The sequence below is a fragment of the Pseudorasbora parva genome, chromosome 16 (genome assembly GCF_024679245.1).
Source record: "Pseudorasbora parva isolate DD20220531a chromosome 16, ASM2467924v1, whole genome shotgun sequence".
In the NCBI taxonomy this organism is placed as follows: Eukaryota; Metazoa; Chordata; class Actinopteri; order Cypriniformes; family Gobionidae; genus Pseudorasbora; species Pseudorasbora parva.
The window spans coordinates 3,477,925-3,494,629 of record NC_090187.1 but is presented as its reverse complement, the minus strand read 5'-3'; the positions used below and the strand labels follow the sequence as shown (position 1 = coordinate 3,494,629).

At 37.2% G+C, this 16,705-nt stretch overlaps 1 protein-coding gene across 3 annotated transcripts in view; it reads left to right on the top strand.

Moving 5' to 3' along the window:
• The first annotated feature begins 1,619 nt into the window (after positions 1 to 1,619).
• Positions 1,620 to 16,705, top strand: part of fli1 (Fli-1 proto-oncogene, ETS transcription factor) — a 37,724-nt gene continuing 22,638 nt past the window's right edge. Inside the window, exons 1-5 of one of the 3 annotated variants that reach the window (XM_067419288.1) lie at positions 1,620 to 1,774; positions 3,945 to 4,032; positions 13,395 to 13,606; positions 13,819 to 13,970; positions 14,466 to 14,669. In XM_067419288.1, coding sequence (XP_067275389.1) covers positions 3,988 to 4,032; positions 13,395 to 13,606; positions 13,819 to 13,970; positions 14,466 to 14,669 — 613 coding nt within the window. In that variant the 5' untranslated portion in view covers positions 1,620 to 1,774; positions 3,945 to 3,987. Of the gene's footprint in view, positions 1,775 to 3,944; positions 4,060 to 7,809; positions 8,113 to 13,394; positions 13,607 to 13,818; positions 13,971 to 14,465; positions 14,670 to 16,705 lie in introns of those variants that run through there. The other 2 variants (XM_067419287.1, XM_067419289.1) reach the window with 2 other exon arrangements.

The window sequence follows — 16,705 nt, the reverse complement described above, 5'->3', positions numbered from 1 at the left end:
GTCATAATAATTAACTATGTACAGTGCTTATTATAGGGTTATGCTGTGGTTAAGTTTACTTGCATGTAATTATGAAAACTTATAGTAATTACTCTATTTAACATGTGTATTAATGACACTGTAAAATAAAGTGTTACCAAATAATTGTTCACCATGGTTTGCTATGGTGAAGGTTAGTTGCATGAAAATATGCATCATTTATAGTTAGTAACTACATGTAACGTGTAACAATGAGACAAATCAAGTGTTACTAAATAAAGTGTTTGGGTTTGGTTTGGTTGAGGATTAGTTGCATATAATTTTGCATAATTTAAAGCCTTTTAACTAATTACTGTAGTAACCACATGTAACATGGGTAACAATGACGCTGTACAATAAAGTGCTAGGGTTTGGTTTAGGATTAGTTGCATGAAAGTATGCATCATTTATAGTTAGTAACTACATGTAACGTGTAACAATGAGACAAATCAAGTGTTACTAAATAAAGTGTTTGGGTTTGGTTTGGTTGAGGATTAGTTGCATATAATTTTGCATAATTTATAGCCTAGTAACTAATTACTGTAGTAACCACATGTAACATGGGTAACAATGACGCTGTACAATAAAGTGCTAGGGTTTGGTTTAGGATTAGTTGCATGAAAGTATGCATCATTTATAGTTAGTAACTGCATGTAACAATGACACAAATAAAGTGTTATTGATAATAATCACAAGCAGGTCCACAATATATGTTGTTAATTTGGTGTGAACTCATCAGTAGCTTACTTGTGCAGAAATCGATCCCTAACTAAGTTGAGTGTCATCAAGCTCTTAAATCAACAGTTGTTTTGTTTTTTATGGTCAGGGCTGATGTGAGAACCGCCTTCACTTCAGATCAATGAGGAGTTTGGTTCCCTGCTGATCTCCAGGCGTCATGCGTCAGCAGATTCCCCACTGTAAACCTGCCGCTGGGTCTTCGAGGGAGTTTTCGGGTGAGGAAATGGAGTCAGTGAAGGGAACAGGGTCAACCTAACAGGAAAGAGACGCGTGGATGGGACATGATCCTCACGAGACAGCGAGACTTCACTCACATCACATAAACTTAAACATATCGCAATAGCCAAAGCATTCTATTTAATACTAAAAGCAAAGGGATGTACTAATATTTTTGTTTATTTATTTTTATTTTAACATGTTGTCTAACTGTATGTAGAATTTTAGATTTTAATCTCAATTAGACTTCCTGGTAAAATAAAGGTAAATAAATAAATAAATAAATAAATAAATAAATAAATAAATAAATAAATATGTTATTTATATGCATTTTTATAAATGCATTTTCAAAATCTATTGCACAAACTAAATAAAGCTGCATTTATTCACGTCTGTGTTCATTTTGAAATGGCGCGAATGGACGAAATAGAATCAGCAGCGAATGAGTGGCATTTGGAAAGTTGTTTTTAAATGTTTAGTGTCTGCAGAAGATATTCGGATGTCCCCCGTCAGCTTCACGCTCCCCCACCCCTCTCCTTCTTCTCTTTTATGGTCTTGTGCTCATTTCAGTCAGATTTGCCTTATTTCACGGTTCAGTGGATGCGCAGGGGTGAGCTCGTGCTCTCTCATTGGTCAGCGAGCCGCCTCTCTCCCATCTCTCTTTCCCCATTCATACATCCCTCCTCTCCTCCGCAACATTTCTCACACTTATCCATGACAAACACTTTCTCATAGACGGGACTAATTATTAAAGACTGGAAAAGAGCTCTAAATTTCCGAGTGACAGACAGAGACGAGACAGGTGAGTTTGTATTTGAGGTTAAGTTGAGTGCTAGGCTGTGTGTTCTTTATTCGGTTAGTTTGACCCGCAGTAAGTTTGTGTCGCTCTGCAACGGTAGGCTATTTCCCGGCATACAAACACATGCACGTGGAACTACTTTCAGTGGCGAATGATTTGCGTTCCTTGTGCATTTTGGTATGTCGCTTCTTTGCTCTATTCCAATGTGTTGACAGTCGAGAGAGATGCCATTTGATGGATAACACGCACACTAGGTAAGGCGCTTCGGATGTAACACTAGACGCTCTTCGGAGGAGAGACGATGCAGTTACTTAACAGTCCTGTTGAGCCTCCAGTCACTTAATTGGCCACAGATGCGGAATTCTATGCTCTTTTACCGTTTAGAAATTGGATGCATTTGGGAAAGTTTATGAGGCGAGCCCAGCTCTCGCCCGCAGGAGCCCGAGGTCTGACGCTGCGAATATAAATCGAGCGAATTATAAGACTCCTGATTTATTCATTACGGTCAGTATATGCTCTCAGGTATCGAAATGTCAACATCTCGTCCCTTATCGCGATGGCTGGTTAATTCCCATCATCTGAATTGTTGTTCGGTTATTGTTGCATTATTTGATCTAATGTAAAAACCCGTAGCCTGTGGTAATGCACAAATTCATTGCACCACTCAAGTTTAATGAAATAAATTACATCTAGAACTAAAAACACAAGTTGAATTTTCGCCTACATTTTTTTAAACCTGCAGACATAAATAAACCACACCCTTTCAGTCATTTTAAATTCAATTACTGATGATGAAGGAAGTCTCGTTGACACGCTGAACAATATATACAGAAATGACTGTAATGAGTTTAGTGCATTGAAACAAAGCTGATAGTGTACAAAATTAATGAATATAAAATAATGACTGGTTGACAAGAAAGGCCCTTTGGTGTTCTGCTATAAAACCTCAACACTTAGGCTACCACTGAAACTTAAAAGTGTCTTTAATATCGGCTACAGATGCAAAGTCATCACCCTGGTATTCTTGCAGAATCCTATCCTCTGAAGAAGGATTACTTTAAGACAGACAGTGTGAACATTTTCGCGAAATAAAGTTTCCATTATTTCTCTTGCTGTGTTTCGATATGGCCATCAGTTATGCTCATTGTGTTGCTGAACTGCTGTGGAATGTTAAATAATGCGATGCCAGTCTGCTCGGTAATTGCACGCCGAGGGAAAGGCAAAAGAAACCGTCCCCGAGGTGCCCTTTCACCCGAGACTCTGTAAGCTACACTTATTAAAACCAAAAGTGTTTCAATATGTGGCTGCTCTGGAAGTGAAGGGGTTGGGCCTAGATTTTGCACAAATTGACTTATCTTATATAAACACATTCAAAAACAAACGAGGAAAGCGAAAAAGAAAAAAAGAAAGAAAGAAAAAAACAATAGCCTATAGGTTAAACGGATACAACCCTGACGATGCAAAATTATTGCATTATTATTATTATTATTATTATTATTATTATTATTATTATTATTATTATTATCATCATCAATGTTGCCTTTACTTCAACGATAGCCAAAATAGCTTCATGTAACAGAAGCTTGTGCAGTTAATTAAAAAAAAATATATCGAACCTCTGGAGGGATGAAAGGTAGCCTATAGGCTACAATTCTTAAAGGAATAAATGCAGCTCTGTTTAACTGTGCTCCGCTCATGAACCAGATCTGACCTCTCTGTTTAGATGGCTGGATGTGGTTTAACGGGGTGGAGAGCAAGGTGCCCATTCTATACACAATTTATACCATTTATACACGATGCAGGTATACAGAAACTGCAGCTTTATCTATGAAGATATCACTGTAGACATTTACTTCTGAGACGCAAACCAATTCTGAAAGGAAATGACATAAGGAGGAGAATTCGTTTAATTAAGATACATACAATATTTTTTGTACAGATTAAATGACTAAAACGAATTAATTCGTTTCAAACACCAAGTTACATGTTAAAGATAATTTGCTTGGGGTGAAGATCAGAATTAAGGAACAAATGGTCTCTTTTGTCTAATTATTTATTTATTTTTTTATTGTTGATGTTATTATTATATAGTCTTTGTATTGTTAATTTGTTAGTTTTGCACTGGACAAACTCGAGTTTCCTCTAAGATGACGCGTGGACTTGTTTTTTGAAGGGGCCGTGAAGTGAGCATCACACATTTCCGGGCTCTCTGTCCAATGAAGATGTTTCAGACCGTCCCCGACACTTCGTCTTACGTCAAGGTAAGACATCATCGTCACTACGAGCAGGTAATGTTGGAGGAAACAGACTGGAACTTCTAAATTGCCTTTTTCCTCTTCCAAGTTACGCTGATGACTGATGTAAATGGCATGTAAAACGTGGTTTTCCGGATTCAACCCTCATCATATTTGACGTGAAATGAATAAAGATGCAATACGAAGATGTTTAGTTTGACGACTGGATTCATTTGTTTGCAACACATTTGTCTATTTTAGATCCTGACCATTGAACGAAGGGACAGGCCATCTCACAAATGTTACTCATATTGTGCATTATTGTATTTGACGTGGTGCCCTTTTTTCTTCTCTTGACATGCACTTGAAGAATGTAAACATTGCAAATGGCAGACATCTGTTTTTGCATGAACTAGGTTCGACCAAGCAGGGAAGTTTCCATTTAAAATTCAACCTCGAGCTGTTTAAGGAATCTCTGATGGGTTTGGGTCCACTCACTGTGTAAGCCATTGAACACACATTCAGACTCCAGCCCACGCTTTCTGGTGCAAACATGGTTAAATACCTCTGTATTAACACTGTTCATTGTTCTAGAGGCTGAAAGGTAGGCTACATTGGCATATTCGGATGGTTATTTATGGCAAAGTGCCACAGCAGTAACTTTAATGTATCAGAAGGCTTAGTGCACAGTATACAGACAGAGCCATGAAAATGAAGTATTGTGCCTGCTAAAGTCATTCATTATATCTTTACAATCAGCATACTTTCCAGAACCGAGTTGTTATGTTATGGAGACTTATTGCCCCCCTGCATAAGGGAGCTTTTCATGCAGACGCTATAGTTTGTGTTCCTCCACAGAGGGGCTGCGTTTCACAGTCCCACGAACAGTCCTCGATTTGTTTCGAGACATTAGCAGCGCAGGAATGTGGAGGAAAAACCTTCTCTTTGAAATCCAGCTTTCTCTCCACAGACTGAATAATAAATAGTGCACTGCACGGCAGAGGAGTTGGGTTATAGCCTACCGCAAACAGCAATACAATTGAGCAATTGAAATATATTTTTAGTTTTTATTTTGCATTAATTCATATTTTTCGACAAGTATACATCTATAAGATTCTTCTCCAAAAAACAAGTTTTTGTCTTGGTCAAATATTTAACAGGTATGTTCCAGAAATGTCATCACAAATATGGCCTCTCCTCCCCCCGCCTTTAATTCGCAAGCGGCAGATAAACGGTCATATTTGAATGTTTTTGCCGCCGGGGAGAATTTGAGCGGGAAAGGGATTTACCTCAGCACGCCTCAAGAAAGACAAGTTTCAGAGAAATATTCAGCTTCATTCAGGCGAAGCCACGGGTTAAGGTTTTTGTTTGGTTAAGGCCGGGCGAGACTGGGGCTTTCCAATAAAAATAAATCTCAAATTAATTATGGCCTAGAGCAGGAGGCCAGACAGTTCGGTGTTGTGTGCCGCAGTCTCTATTTTTTCGACGTGCGTGTCATTCTCTGCGCGTGAGAGGAAAGGGGCTCGTGACGGCCTCGCGCAACCTGAGAAGCACCGTGCCTCGCAATTATTAGGCTGTTTCTCTAATATTTGTCGCAAAACCTTATAGATAGATAGATAGATAGATAGATAGATAGATAGATAGATAGATAGATAGATAGATAGATAGATAGATAGATAGATAGATAGATAGATAGATAGATAGATACGCTACTTGTATATCAGCTTTTAGTTATGTAATTGTATGGTCGAAAATCCGTCACCACCAGAGGAAGCCTCTGGTCTCAGTCTTACACCGACACTTCAGGGTTTTTCCAGTAGCATTGGGCCACTGGCTTCCCACAGGTCGTGGTTGGGAGAAATGCCTGGCTGTCAAGCTCCAGCGTCGAGCCAGATGTTCTGTGGCTCACTACATAAACCAACATGCATTTGTTTATTGGCCTTCCAAAATGTTTGTTACCGCTGGACTCATAATGACCTGGGCAAGTGCCACGCGGGAAAAAGAGACTGATTTACTAGGTTTAATGATGCACCTCAATAAATAAATAAATATATATTTTTTTGGACTTGTTATTATTGCATCTTGAAAGTTGAAACCACGCTTAATCTGGAAACAACCATGCTTTAGATAAGCAGATGATGTCTGAAAGGTGGATTTCAGTTGACAGAGCAAGGATAATAGGCTATACAAAATGTTTGCTCACCAAAAATGCAGTTCGTACATTTGAATGAAACGATTGTGTTCACTATTTATCTGATGTATAGTTTAGCTTCGAGTAAAGAGACGTCTCATTTATAATAATCGAAATGGAGACCATAAAACATAATTATACTGTCATTAGTGACCCCTCTCCGCCAGATCTCCGTCTCGTTGCGCTCAGAGATAATGGTGTTTTAATTAAAAGAATTGTGGAGTCTAAGCGGCCCCTCTAGGGAAACATATGTTTCAGCGATCAAGTCCCACGCTCTGTGAAAATGATGTCCACCCTCCTATTGCAACGCGCATACACACGTCCCAAAACCTGATATAATGATCAAAATCTGCATTAATCAAACATATAGCCTATGTTGTAGGTGCGACTAAAACCCAATTCCTCTCCTTCTGCTGCTTGTCTTTGTCTATATCCCCCACTCAATCAAGAATGCAGAACACATAAATCGATAAATTAATGCCAACGCCGTTTATTTGAATAAAAGAAAAATCAGCTTTGTTTTGTGCACTAGAGAGAGGCACAGACTCGAAATGGTTAAACAAGGTGTCTCCGTTAATTACTGTGCAGGCCTCAGGCAGGAGAAGCCTTGACCCCTAGCAGGATCCAGATGTGGCACTCTCGAGGGGGCCTCGATCTCCCCCCTCCAGACCCCCAGTCGCAAACAGCGCAAGTCAGCCGGCGCATTACTCTCCCCTAGGCATGGCCCTCTCGGTCAGGGGGTCCCGGGATCCGGGGGTCTGGCTGCGTGTATAGAGTGTGCTCGGTAATAGAGCTCACCGTAAAAAAAAAAAAAAATAAAATAAAAAAAAACGGGGGGTGGAGATTCACTCTCGCATTTAGAGCACTAGCTAGGCTATTATTAAGGAATATAATGGTTAATATTACTATGTAATATTTATGCAAATTAGATGTTTGACACCCACCCACTGGATATCGTGGTAAATAATGTGTAGTCTCATTTTTTTTCGAAGTTTACGAAAGTAAATATTTACTGTATGAATATTGTCTAGAATCGATACTGTTCCTCTCATTGTTGCACATGAAGACAGGAAAAATGCGAGGCCATGTGCTATTGATTTTGAGAAATGTTGAACAGCAAGCGCACGAGAGCGATCAGCCTCTCTATATGCTCCATACAGCCTGGAAAAAATGCTATTCATGTGCATTCAGAGGTGCGCACACGTGTGGAGCAGACAGACTCGACGCTGCGGGCTTCGGCTTTATTCATGGGAACCCATTTTAGCGGCGAAAGAAGTTCGGGCAGACTCACATTCTTCACCATAGGTATAGATCAGATTCGCGTTTTCCTTTATAGCGGAATACTGATATCATTACGTGATTGGGCTATGCATTCGATTTCGACGAACATGCATGAGAATAACCATCTGCATTAATGCAAAAAAAAAAAAAAAAAAAAAAAAAAAATCTAGTTATTTGTATTTTAATATTTCTATCAGCTTTTCGGAGTTTCATTATTTTGTTTGACATACAGTGTTTCTAGCTAATAGTCTGTTTTAATGTTGGAAAAAGCGCGACATGTAAAGAGCTGGCGGGCATTCTGTAAATATTTCCAGGCAAAAACATGTACAAAGGAAAGAAACACTATTGTTTTGGTGTCTTATCTTCTCGGGACAAATATCCTGCTTTGGGTGCCGTAATGAAGGCAGGGCCAGTGACACACACACACATAGGCTACACACACACACACACATACACGGCTTCCTTCTCAAGCGCTGTGACTTCACTTCCCAAATTTAGAGGAAAAAAACCATCCGGCGAAACTGTCTCTGTCTCTCCGCCACATATCGGGGGCTGGAATTAATTCAGACGCGTGTCATGTTTGGAATATTGTCGGGCTCCACTGAAAATTGCGCAAAATGGACGGAACTATTAAGGTAAGAGTGGAGGAGAGGGATCTTTCTGATGGGCAGAGTTTGAGAGCGTGTACTTCTGCCTGTCTGGGACTTTTCTGTCGCTCCGACTTGCGCTTTTCCTCTTCTCTCTCTCTCTCTCTCTCTCCAAGTTTCCTTTTCCTTTTCGTCGAAACTTTGTTGAAAGTTGGGGACTGTAGTGGAGGATACGGGCGTTCAGACGCACAATTGGACGCTCGTAAAAACGCACGGGCTGTTTGTGATGGAGTAAAGATGTTTCGCCAAGTAGAAGAAAAGAATCATAGCCTACGTTTCGTTTTGAAGATTGCGAATGTCCGGTGCTCGACGAGGCTGCTTTGAGTTTTCAGTATATCGCGGCGCGCGCGTGTGTGAATGCAGTGCTGTGGTTTATATAAATCATAAAGCTTTAGGCTGGAGATGTGGCTGCGCAATTGGAGTGGCACCGTGCCGAGGTTTTCCAGCCATTCATATAGTTCAAAAGCCGAGCCCACCCACAATAAAATATTACTCCACGGTCTTTCCCTTCTTCTGATAACGGACAATAATTGCTATATTGTAAACTTGAATGGGTTGTTTTTTCACAACTAAAAAAAAACTAAAAACTAAAAAAAAAACGTAAAAAAAAAAAAACTTGCGCTCTACTTCGAATAATTAGTTGTGTGTGGTCTACGCCGCTACTCTCTGCATGTTCGATATTTAGAGTCATCTAGAATAGACGTTTAAATTGATAACTATATATGTATATATATTTTAAAAGTATACTCGCTATAGCCAATCTCATATTTAAAAAAACAATTATCAATATTTAATCAAATATGTCTGAGCATCAAATAGTGTAATGGTCACTGAATGATTGTTGACTCTTGTCTGGAGGGGAGGGCTGCACATTCAAACACTCCTTTTTTTGCGGTCATATAAGTGGTTTTGGGTGTGGTATATGTTTGGGGCCGTACACATCATGCTTGTGTTAGATTGTATCGTGTTAAATAGTGTTTCGATTGCACTGGGGTGACTGGGGATAGAAAAAGGGTGATTTTAATACAGCCTTTCTAAAATAAAATTAAAGCATAAAATACTTGTAAAATGTATAGAGTATTAAGAAAAAAATGAAGTATCTGTTATTATATGATCAGTGCTGTCACTTCCTGGTAAAATTGTATATTATTATTATTATTATTACGATTTCAACATATAATAATGTATATGTACTTGTGCATGTCTTTAGAAATAAGCCTAATTTGAAAGTAGTTTTAAAGCACATGCTAGTTTATTTTTATTTTATTTATTTTTCATTAGTATCTTATCCTCATCAAGCCTGAATTCATTTGAACAAAAATACAGAAATAACAGTAATATTGGGAAATATTATTACCATCTAATATGATTGTTTTCAATTTTAATATACTTTAAAATATAATTTATTCTTGTGATCATAGCTGAATTTTCAGCATCATTACTCCAGTCTTCACTGTCACACGATCCTTCAGAAATCATTGCATATGTATTTATATTGCATATATATATATATATATATATATATATATATATATATATATATATATATATATATATATATATATATATATATATATATATATATATATATATATATACATTCAAACAAACAAAGTATTCAAACATTTGTAGTCAATGACAGTAGCCATAACACTAACTCTAAACGTTCGATTTTGAAGTAGTACAAGGTGTTTAAAATACAACTAATATAAAGTGTAACCCGAAATTATCTTAAAATATCAGTCATCAATTATTTGTTTTTTATAATGGCACAAAAATATGTGATTCCTTTGGAATTTGTCTCTCTTGATTGATTTTTAACTGTACACTTTAGTCGACAATGAGGTGGGGGTCTCAATCCACGGGTATTTCCTGTTCCACACAATCTGGTTTCCTGTCAGGTTTCCTTTTCCTCCTTAAACAAAAGACAGGAATGGCCTCTGTATAAAATAGCTCTGTGCTTTTAACGGGGTCTGCACATCCCGACCTAATGACGCATCCTCTGTGGGACAATCCTTGATGATCGTGGCTGTTGTATTTCTACATGAAAATGTCCAAAATAGCTGTTTCTAGGGATAATTTCTAATATATGACTGTTGGCGCACCTCACCATAAATCTACAGCACCGAACCAGGGTAACCCTGTGGTTCTGGATGGTTTAAGCGAGCCATGCAGACACGGTCAATTTATAGCTCAAGGAAATTGGCACCTTTGTGAGCGTTTAAACCTCATTGTAACAAGAAGCTTGCACTTGTGCACTGACCATCGATTTCATAGATGAAGGAATTTTGCCTTTTGACAAGCCTGTCTGTACGTATATACGAGCGTGAGTGTGGAATTAGATTTTCCTATTTTTACAACCCTCTGTAATCTTGGGAAAGACTGACTGCCAATCATGAATTATATGGTGGAGGCTGATATGTCTGCGTGTAAGTAACGTGTAACAGTCATAATAGCAGCTCTGGCCTTATCTGGCACCATGAAGGCATTCCTTAACTCTGCCATACTTATCGTGCCCCAGGCCTGGTGCTGTGGGTCGCCCCGATACTGTCCGCGGGACACTGATCAAATTAATGACGACTGTCACCAAAGTTCAAAAACCCAAAGAGGGAAAATGAGTAAATGCTAATAGAGTATCCCAAGATCCCTTTGCCATAGGGTGAATGAGCTGGTAAATACAAGTATTAGAGTATTTATTGTTAAATCCACACATTTGGGGAGGAAGAGGAAACATATTTTTTATCAAACAGCCTTGAAAATCACCCTCAAAGTCTACAATGATTTTCCTCTTTTAGAGTTTTGTGTCTGTTTTATAAAATTTAGTTATTTTTATTTTTTTATGGTTAATTTTTACATTTACTAAGCATAAAGTGAATATTAAGAGTTTCACAGGTGTGTTTAAGTGAAATAAGAGCGGGAAATCTATGCCACTGATCCTGAAAGTTTTGACTGAAAAGTGAATGGAGACGATCGCATGCACATGTAGACGGACGCGTCTCTCTCCGGAGGAGCCTGTCTGCTGCGTTTGTTTTCTTTAATAAAACTACATCACCCCAGCTGAGTGCCTGCAACGAGAGCAAATGTACAAGTGACCTTGCCTCTGTTCTGTCATGAACAAGAAAACTTTCACTTATTGAGTCACATTGTGAAATTCTTCTCGAAAACGGAAGGTTTAAAAGTCAAAGGGATAGTTCACTCAAAAATGAAACTCTGAGATATTTTGAAGACATCACAAGTAACCAAAGAGTTGATGGGCCCCATTGACTTCCATAGTATTTTTTTTTCTTCCATACTATGGAAATAAATGCGGTCCATCATCTGTCTGGTTACCAACATTCCTCAAAATATCTTCTTTTGTGTTCAGCAGCACAAAGAAACGAGGGCAAGTAAATGATGACATGATTTTTGTTTTTTTGGGTGAACTATCCATTTAAGTTGAATGACATTTTAATGGTTGTGTTATGAGAGTGATGACCGATGACTGAATTGTATTTATATTGTTGATATTGTTGTTATTGTTATTATTTTTTCTATTCCACATGACACATAAAACTGTAAAGTCAACACAAAATCAAAATGTACTACCCTGTTTACTTCCATCATTGACACCCCCCCCCAAATAAATAAATAAATAAATAAATAAATAAATAAATAAATAAATAAATAAATAAATAAATAAATAAATAAATAAATAAATAAATAAATAAATAAATAAATAAATAAAAAAATTGATTGACACCCCATCTGAGGTGGACAGATAGCTACATCTAAAAATTTTAAGTTAAGAAATTAAATTCGGAGTAAGCAGAACTGGCAGATTTGTATTTGGTACTCATGCATTTTAATTGCTCTTAACTTAAAATATTTGAGTAAGCTAATTCATACATTTACCTTTAAATCTCAACTTTATTTCTACTTAAGTAGCTTTAACTAGCTAATTTGGTCAATATTATTTGCTAACTGGTAACACGATGATTTTATAGCTATACCATGAGCATAGCATAACAATTGTTGAATTAGAAGGACAATATAGAACATTTAACATATGTGACCCTGGACCACAAGGTCATAAGAGTCTTTTTTTTTTTTTTTTTTTTTTTTACAATTGAGATGTATACATCAAAGCTGAATAAATAAGCTTTTCATTGATGTATGGTTTGTTTGGACAATATTCGGCCAAGACACAACTATTTGGAAATCTGGAATCTGAGGGTGCAAAAAAAACAAAAAAAATAAACTAAATATTGAGAAATTCTCCTTTAAAATTGTCCAAATGAAGTCTCTAGCAATGCATATTACTATTAATAATACCTTTTTGATTTGTTTACAGTAGAAATTTGAGAAAATATGGAATGTTTACTTAATATCCTAATGAATTTTGACATTAAAGAATAATGGATAGTTTTGACCCATGCGATTGTATTGTCTATTATCACAGATATACCCGTGAGACGCAGGACTGGTTTTATTCTCCAGGGTTACAAATCTGTTCTCAAAGCAAGATCAAAACATAAAACACTACCAAATCTCCCACTTAACTTTAATCTTGCACAAATATCATAACACTACAATCATTTCAGCGTTCACTCTCCCTTTCGCGAGTCATGGCAAAGCATGCTGGGAAATACAAATCCAAGCCCAGTTTCAGTAAAATTTACAAAATTCAAAACAATGAAACAAGTATTTAAAATGTGTCAGTTTTGTGAACTCAAAAGACAAAGAAAGTCTAAATACTCATAAAAGCTAATTTGATTGAACTCATTTGTTGAATTTAAGTTTAGCCAACTCAAACCAATTCATTATTTTGCACATTAGGATTTACAGTGATTTCAGTGTACACAATGAGTTGGTGCACATTAGACCAAGACAAATATTTTATTAAATCATGAAATTAAAAAAATCCCCCTTCTTTTAACTCTTCCCTTCAAACACTTGACTTCATGCTGGTATGTAATTCCTACTAGTCACAATCTCATCAATGCCCAGGGGCCATATTTCGTATCGAATATCCCGTTTCACATTTTATGCCAAAACTATTTTCATTTCGACTTCAAGCCGTTTTTCACAAATCCGTGATGGTTATATGAAAGCAATCAACAGCACTGCTTCATTTGGACTCAGCATCTGTGGTTCTAATGCCCTTCAGCGAGAAACAATTTAGGCATTTGTGTTGCTTTATTCTGATTACACGATGAACTGAAAGTCATTTGTCATTTGCTGTGTGCTTTAATGAGAAACAGTGATATAGTCTGCGCTCTGCAATCCTGCAGGAGGCGCTGTCAGTGGTGAGTGAAGACCAGTCTCTGTTTGAGCCTCCATACGCTGCTGCTGCTCCCTTACCCAAGACGGACATGACTGCGTCCGGCGCACAGGATTACGGTCAGACCCACAAGATCAACCCTATTCCTCCTCAGCAGGAGTGGATCAACCAGCCTGTGCGAGTTCATGTCAAACGAGAATATGACCACATCAATGGATCCAGGTACAAGAACCTCAGTTGTTGAGACCATTATTCTGCATGTGTGAGAGTTGTTCAGTCTGAGACGTAAGCCTCTCTCTCTCTCTCTCTCTCTCTCTCTCTCTCTCTCTCTCTCTCTCTCTCTCTCTCTCTCTCTCTCTCTCTCTCTCTCTCTCTCTCTCTCTCTCTCTCTCTCTCTCTCTCTCTCTCTCTCTCTCTATCTCTCACCCTGACAGAGAGTCCCCGGTGGACTGTAGTGTGGGTAAATGCAATAAAATGGTGGGTGGGACTGACACATCTCAGATGAACTATACTGGCTACATGGATGAGAAGTGTGCTCCGCCTCCAAACATGACAACCAATGAGAGGAGAGTTATCGTCCCAGCAGGTAGGCATAGTTCGTCTCGTCATGATACACAACATGTTGAACGCTAGGGGCACAACATTAATACGATACTAATAAGATATTAATAAGACATTGATAAGATATTAAAATAAAATAGTTCAATAATAAATGTCCAATTCTATTAAAGGTGTATAAGCTGCACCAAAATGAAATAAACCAAACCAGCAGTGGCCCTGCATTATTATTATGTTCTTGTTTGATTGTGATATATTTTCATCATAATCCTAATGATTGCCCTATCCAGAGAACATGAGATAATAATGCATGACCTTTTGAATGTTTGGACATTATTTTTGCATTTCTGTTTCGTGCCTCTAATGTTGCAGAAGATACTTTCTCTGAGATCTGTTAAGATCTGTTCTTTAGTACTGACTTTAAAACGGTTGTGGTGATATTGAACTGTTTTTAACACATAGCCAATGAAAGCTATATCTAAACCGTGAGTCTCCATCTCATGTGTGGCTTTCTTTTGTGCAGACCCTTCTCTCTGGTCTCCAGACCATGTGCGGCAATGGTTAGACTGGGCCATTAAAGAGTATGGTCTTCAAGAGATCGACACGGCCATGTTCCACAACACAGATGGAAAAGAGCTTTGCAAGATGAGCAAAGAGGACTTCCTGAGACTTACCAACGTTTATAACACGGAGGTCCTGCTCTCACATCTCAATTACCTCAGGGAAAGTAAGTCCGCCCCCTTTATTGTATGCGATTGAGATTGGCTGGTTTGGGTCTTTCGCTTTTGCTGCCACTCTCTTAGTTGGTTCGTGCCTACAAAGGATTATTTTTGATTTCTTGATTTATGATCTCAGAATATATTGCATCATTTTTTTCAATCATAATATTTTAGTATTTTTGTTACACTCAGAAAAAAAACTACTGTACAGTTGTAGTGTTTCAAAAGGTACTAATATGTACACTTTAGGTAATAATATGTGCTTTTGCACGAGTAACTAGCCACTAGCGAACGACATGTTCCTGGTTGCATTTGCACAGCCATTAGGAACTGTGAAGTGGCGGACATCCTGCCGCTCTGATTGTTGTGTGGGACTTTTATTTTGACAGCACTAAGAACACCAGAGCCCATCATGCTCCCATTCTCCATCGTCATTGGTATATGATCATTTTAACTGTCATATCGAATATGTTATTAGACAGCTAAACAAAAAGTAAATGGTATATGAAAAAGCATTACAGCATTTTCCATGTGGTTGATGCCCAGTGTCTCAAGCTGAGCAGAAATGCATAATCATGTTTTGCTTGGTCCCTTCAAAGCAGTGTTAATTTTGACAGCAAATTTTGATTTAGTTTTAGTCATAGACCTTAACTAAAATGCCATTTAGTTTTAGTCATATTTTAGTCACCTGACATTTTTTTTAGTTTTATCTAGTTTTAGTCTAGTTTTAGATTAAATATCATATGATTTTAGTCAACTAATTCTACAGTAGCTGACTAAACATCAGCAGAAGTATAGTTAAATTGTAATGCTTTAATTGAACATGTAAGCAGTTCATAAATGACTGATACTTGAATGCCTGTCCAAACTGACATTTTGACATAAATAATTTGACTGTCCAAGCACATAAAAAAACACGAAAGAGCTTAAAGCACTTTTTTAATATATATATATATATATATATATATATATATATATATATATATATATATATATATATATATATATATATATATATATATATCATTTTTTATTATAATAAGTTTTAGTTAGTATATTGAGTTAAGCTAAAGCTTCATTTTTTTTCAGTTAACATTTCAAGTAATTACGTTTTTATTTTTTTTTATGGTTTTAGTTAACTATTATAACCCTGAAATTAAATACAGTTTATTGTAACCATTGTAACCAAATATTACAATTGTTATTGTAACCAAAAACCTATATACATGCATGCCTTTTAATTATAAAAAAGCTTGAAATACACAGTGACTCTTATTTTGAAATGCTTTATTATTGCAGTTGCAGCTGCTCATTCAAGTTCTGATGAGGGACATAAACTATGCATTGTTACAATCGACTAAAACATATTTCTATATAAACATCGTAAAGAAAACACTGTCATTATTCCTCAGCATTAGTTCATAAACATTACCTGTCATAAATGTGTTTTTTCGATAATTGGGCCGCTCTGAAGCGCTGTGGCGTGAGCCTGTTGAAGCACAACAGCTCTGTATTTTCCCGCCGTTAGGTCTGCACGTGACAATTCAAAATCTGTTACACAGGACACCAGTTCTGACTGGATCTCTTTCCTAATCGTCCCTCCCTAACATTTTTGTTGCATTTTTATTCTTTGACGAAAATGACAGTAGATTTCCATCATATTTTTTGTCATCAAAAACATTTTATTTAGTTATCTTCTTGGTTTTGTCAGAGAAAAAAAAAAGGTTGTTGATGAAAATTATTTTTCAACTAAATGAACACTGCTTCAAAGTTGCGCTGGATTTTGTTCTTATAGTGTAAATGTTGAGAAGTGCTGGACCTCCGCGTCAGTAATATATACTATACTGTAGGCATCAAACTGTGTGTGTTTACATGGCTTAATAATAATGGCCAATCAACGTACACTTATTACACAGTTCCTATTGTGCTCAGTCAGACCCTACTAATATTATTATTCCTAATATTGTTCCCAGTTCCTCTGCTATGAAAAAAAACCTAACATGTATATTTTAAGGTACTTATATTCACATTTTAGGAGTAAATA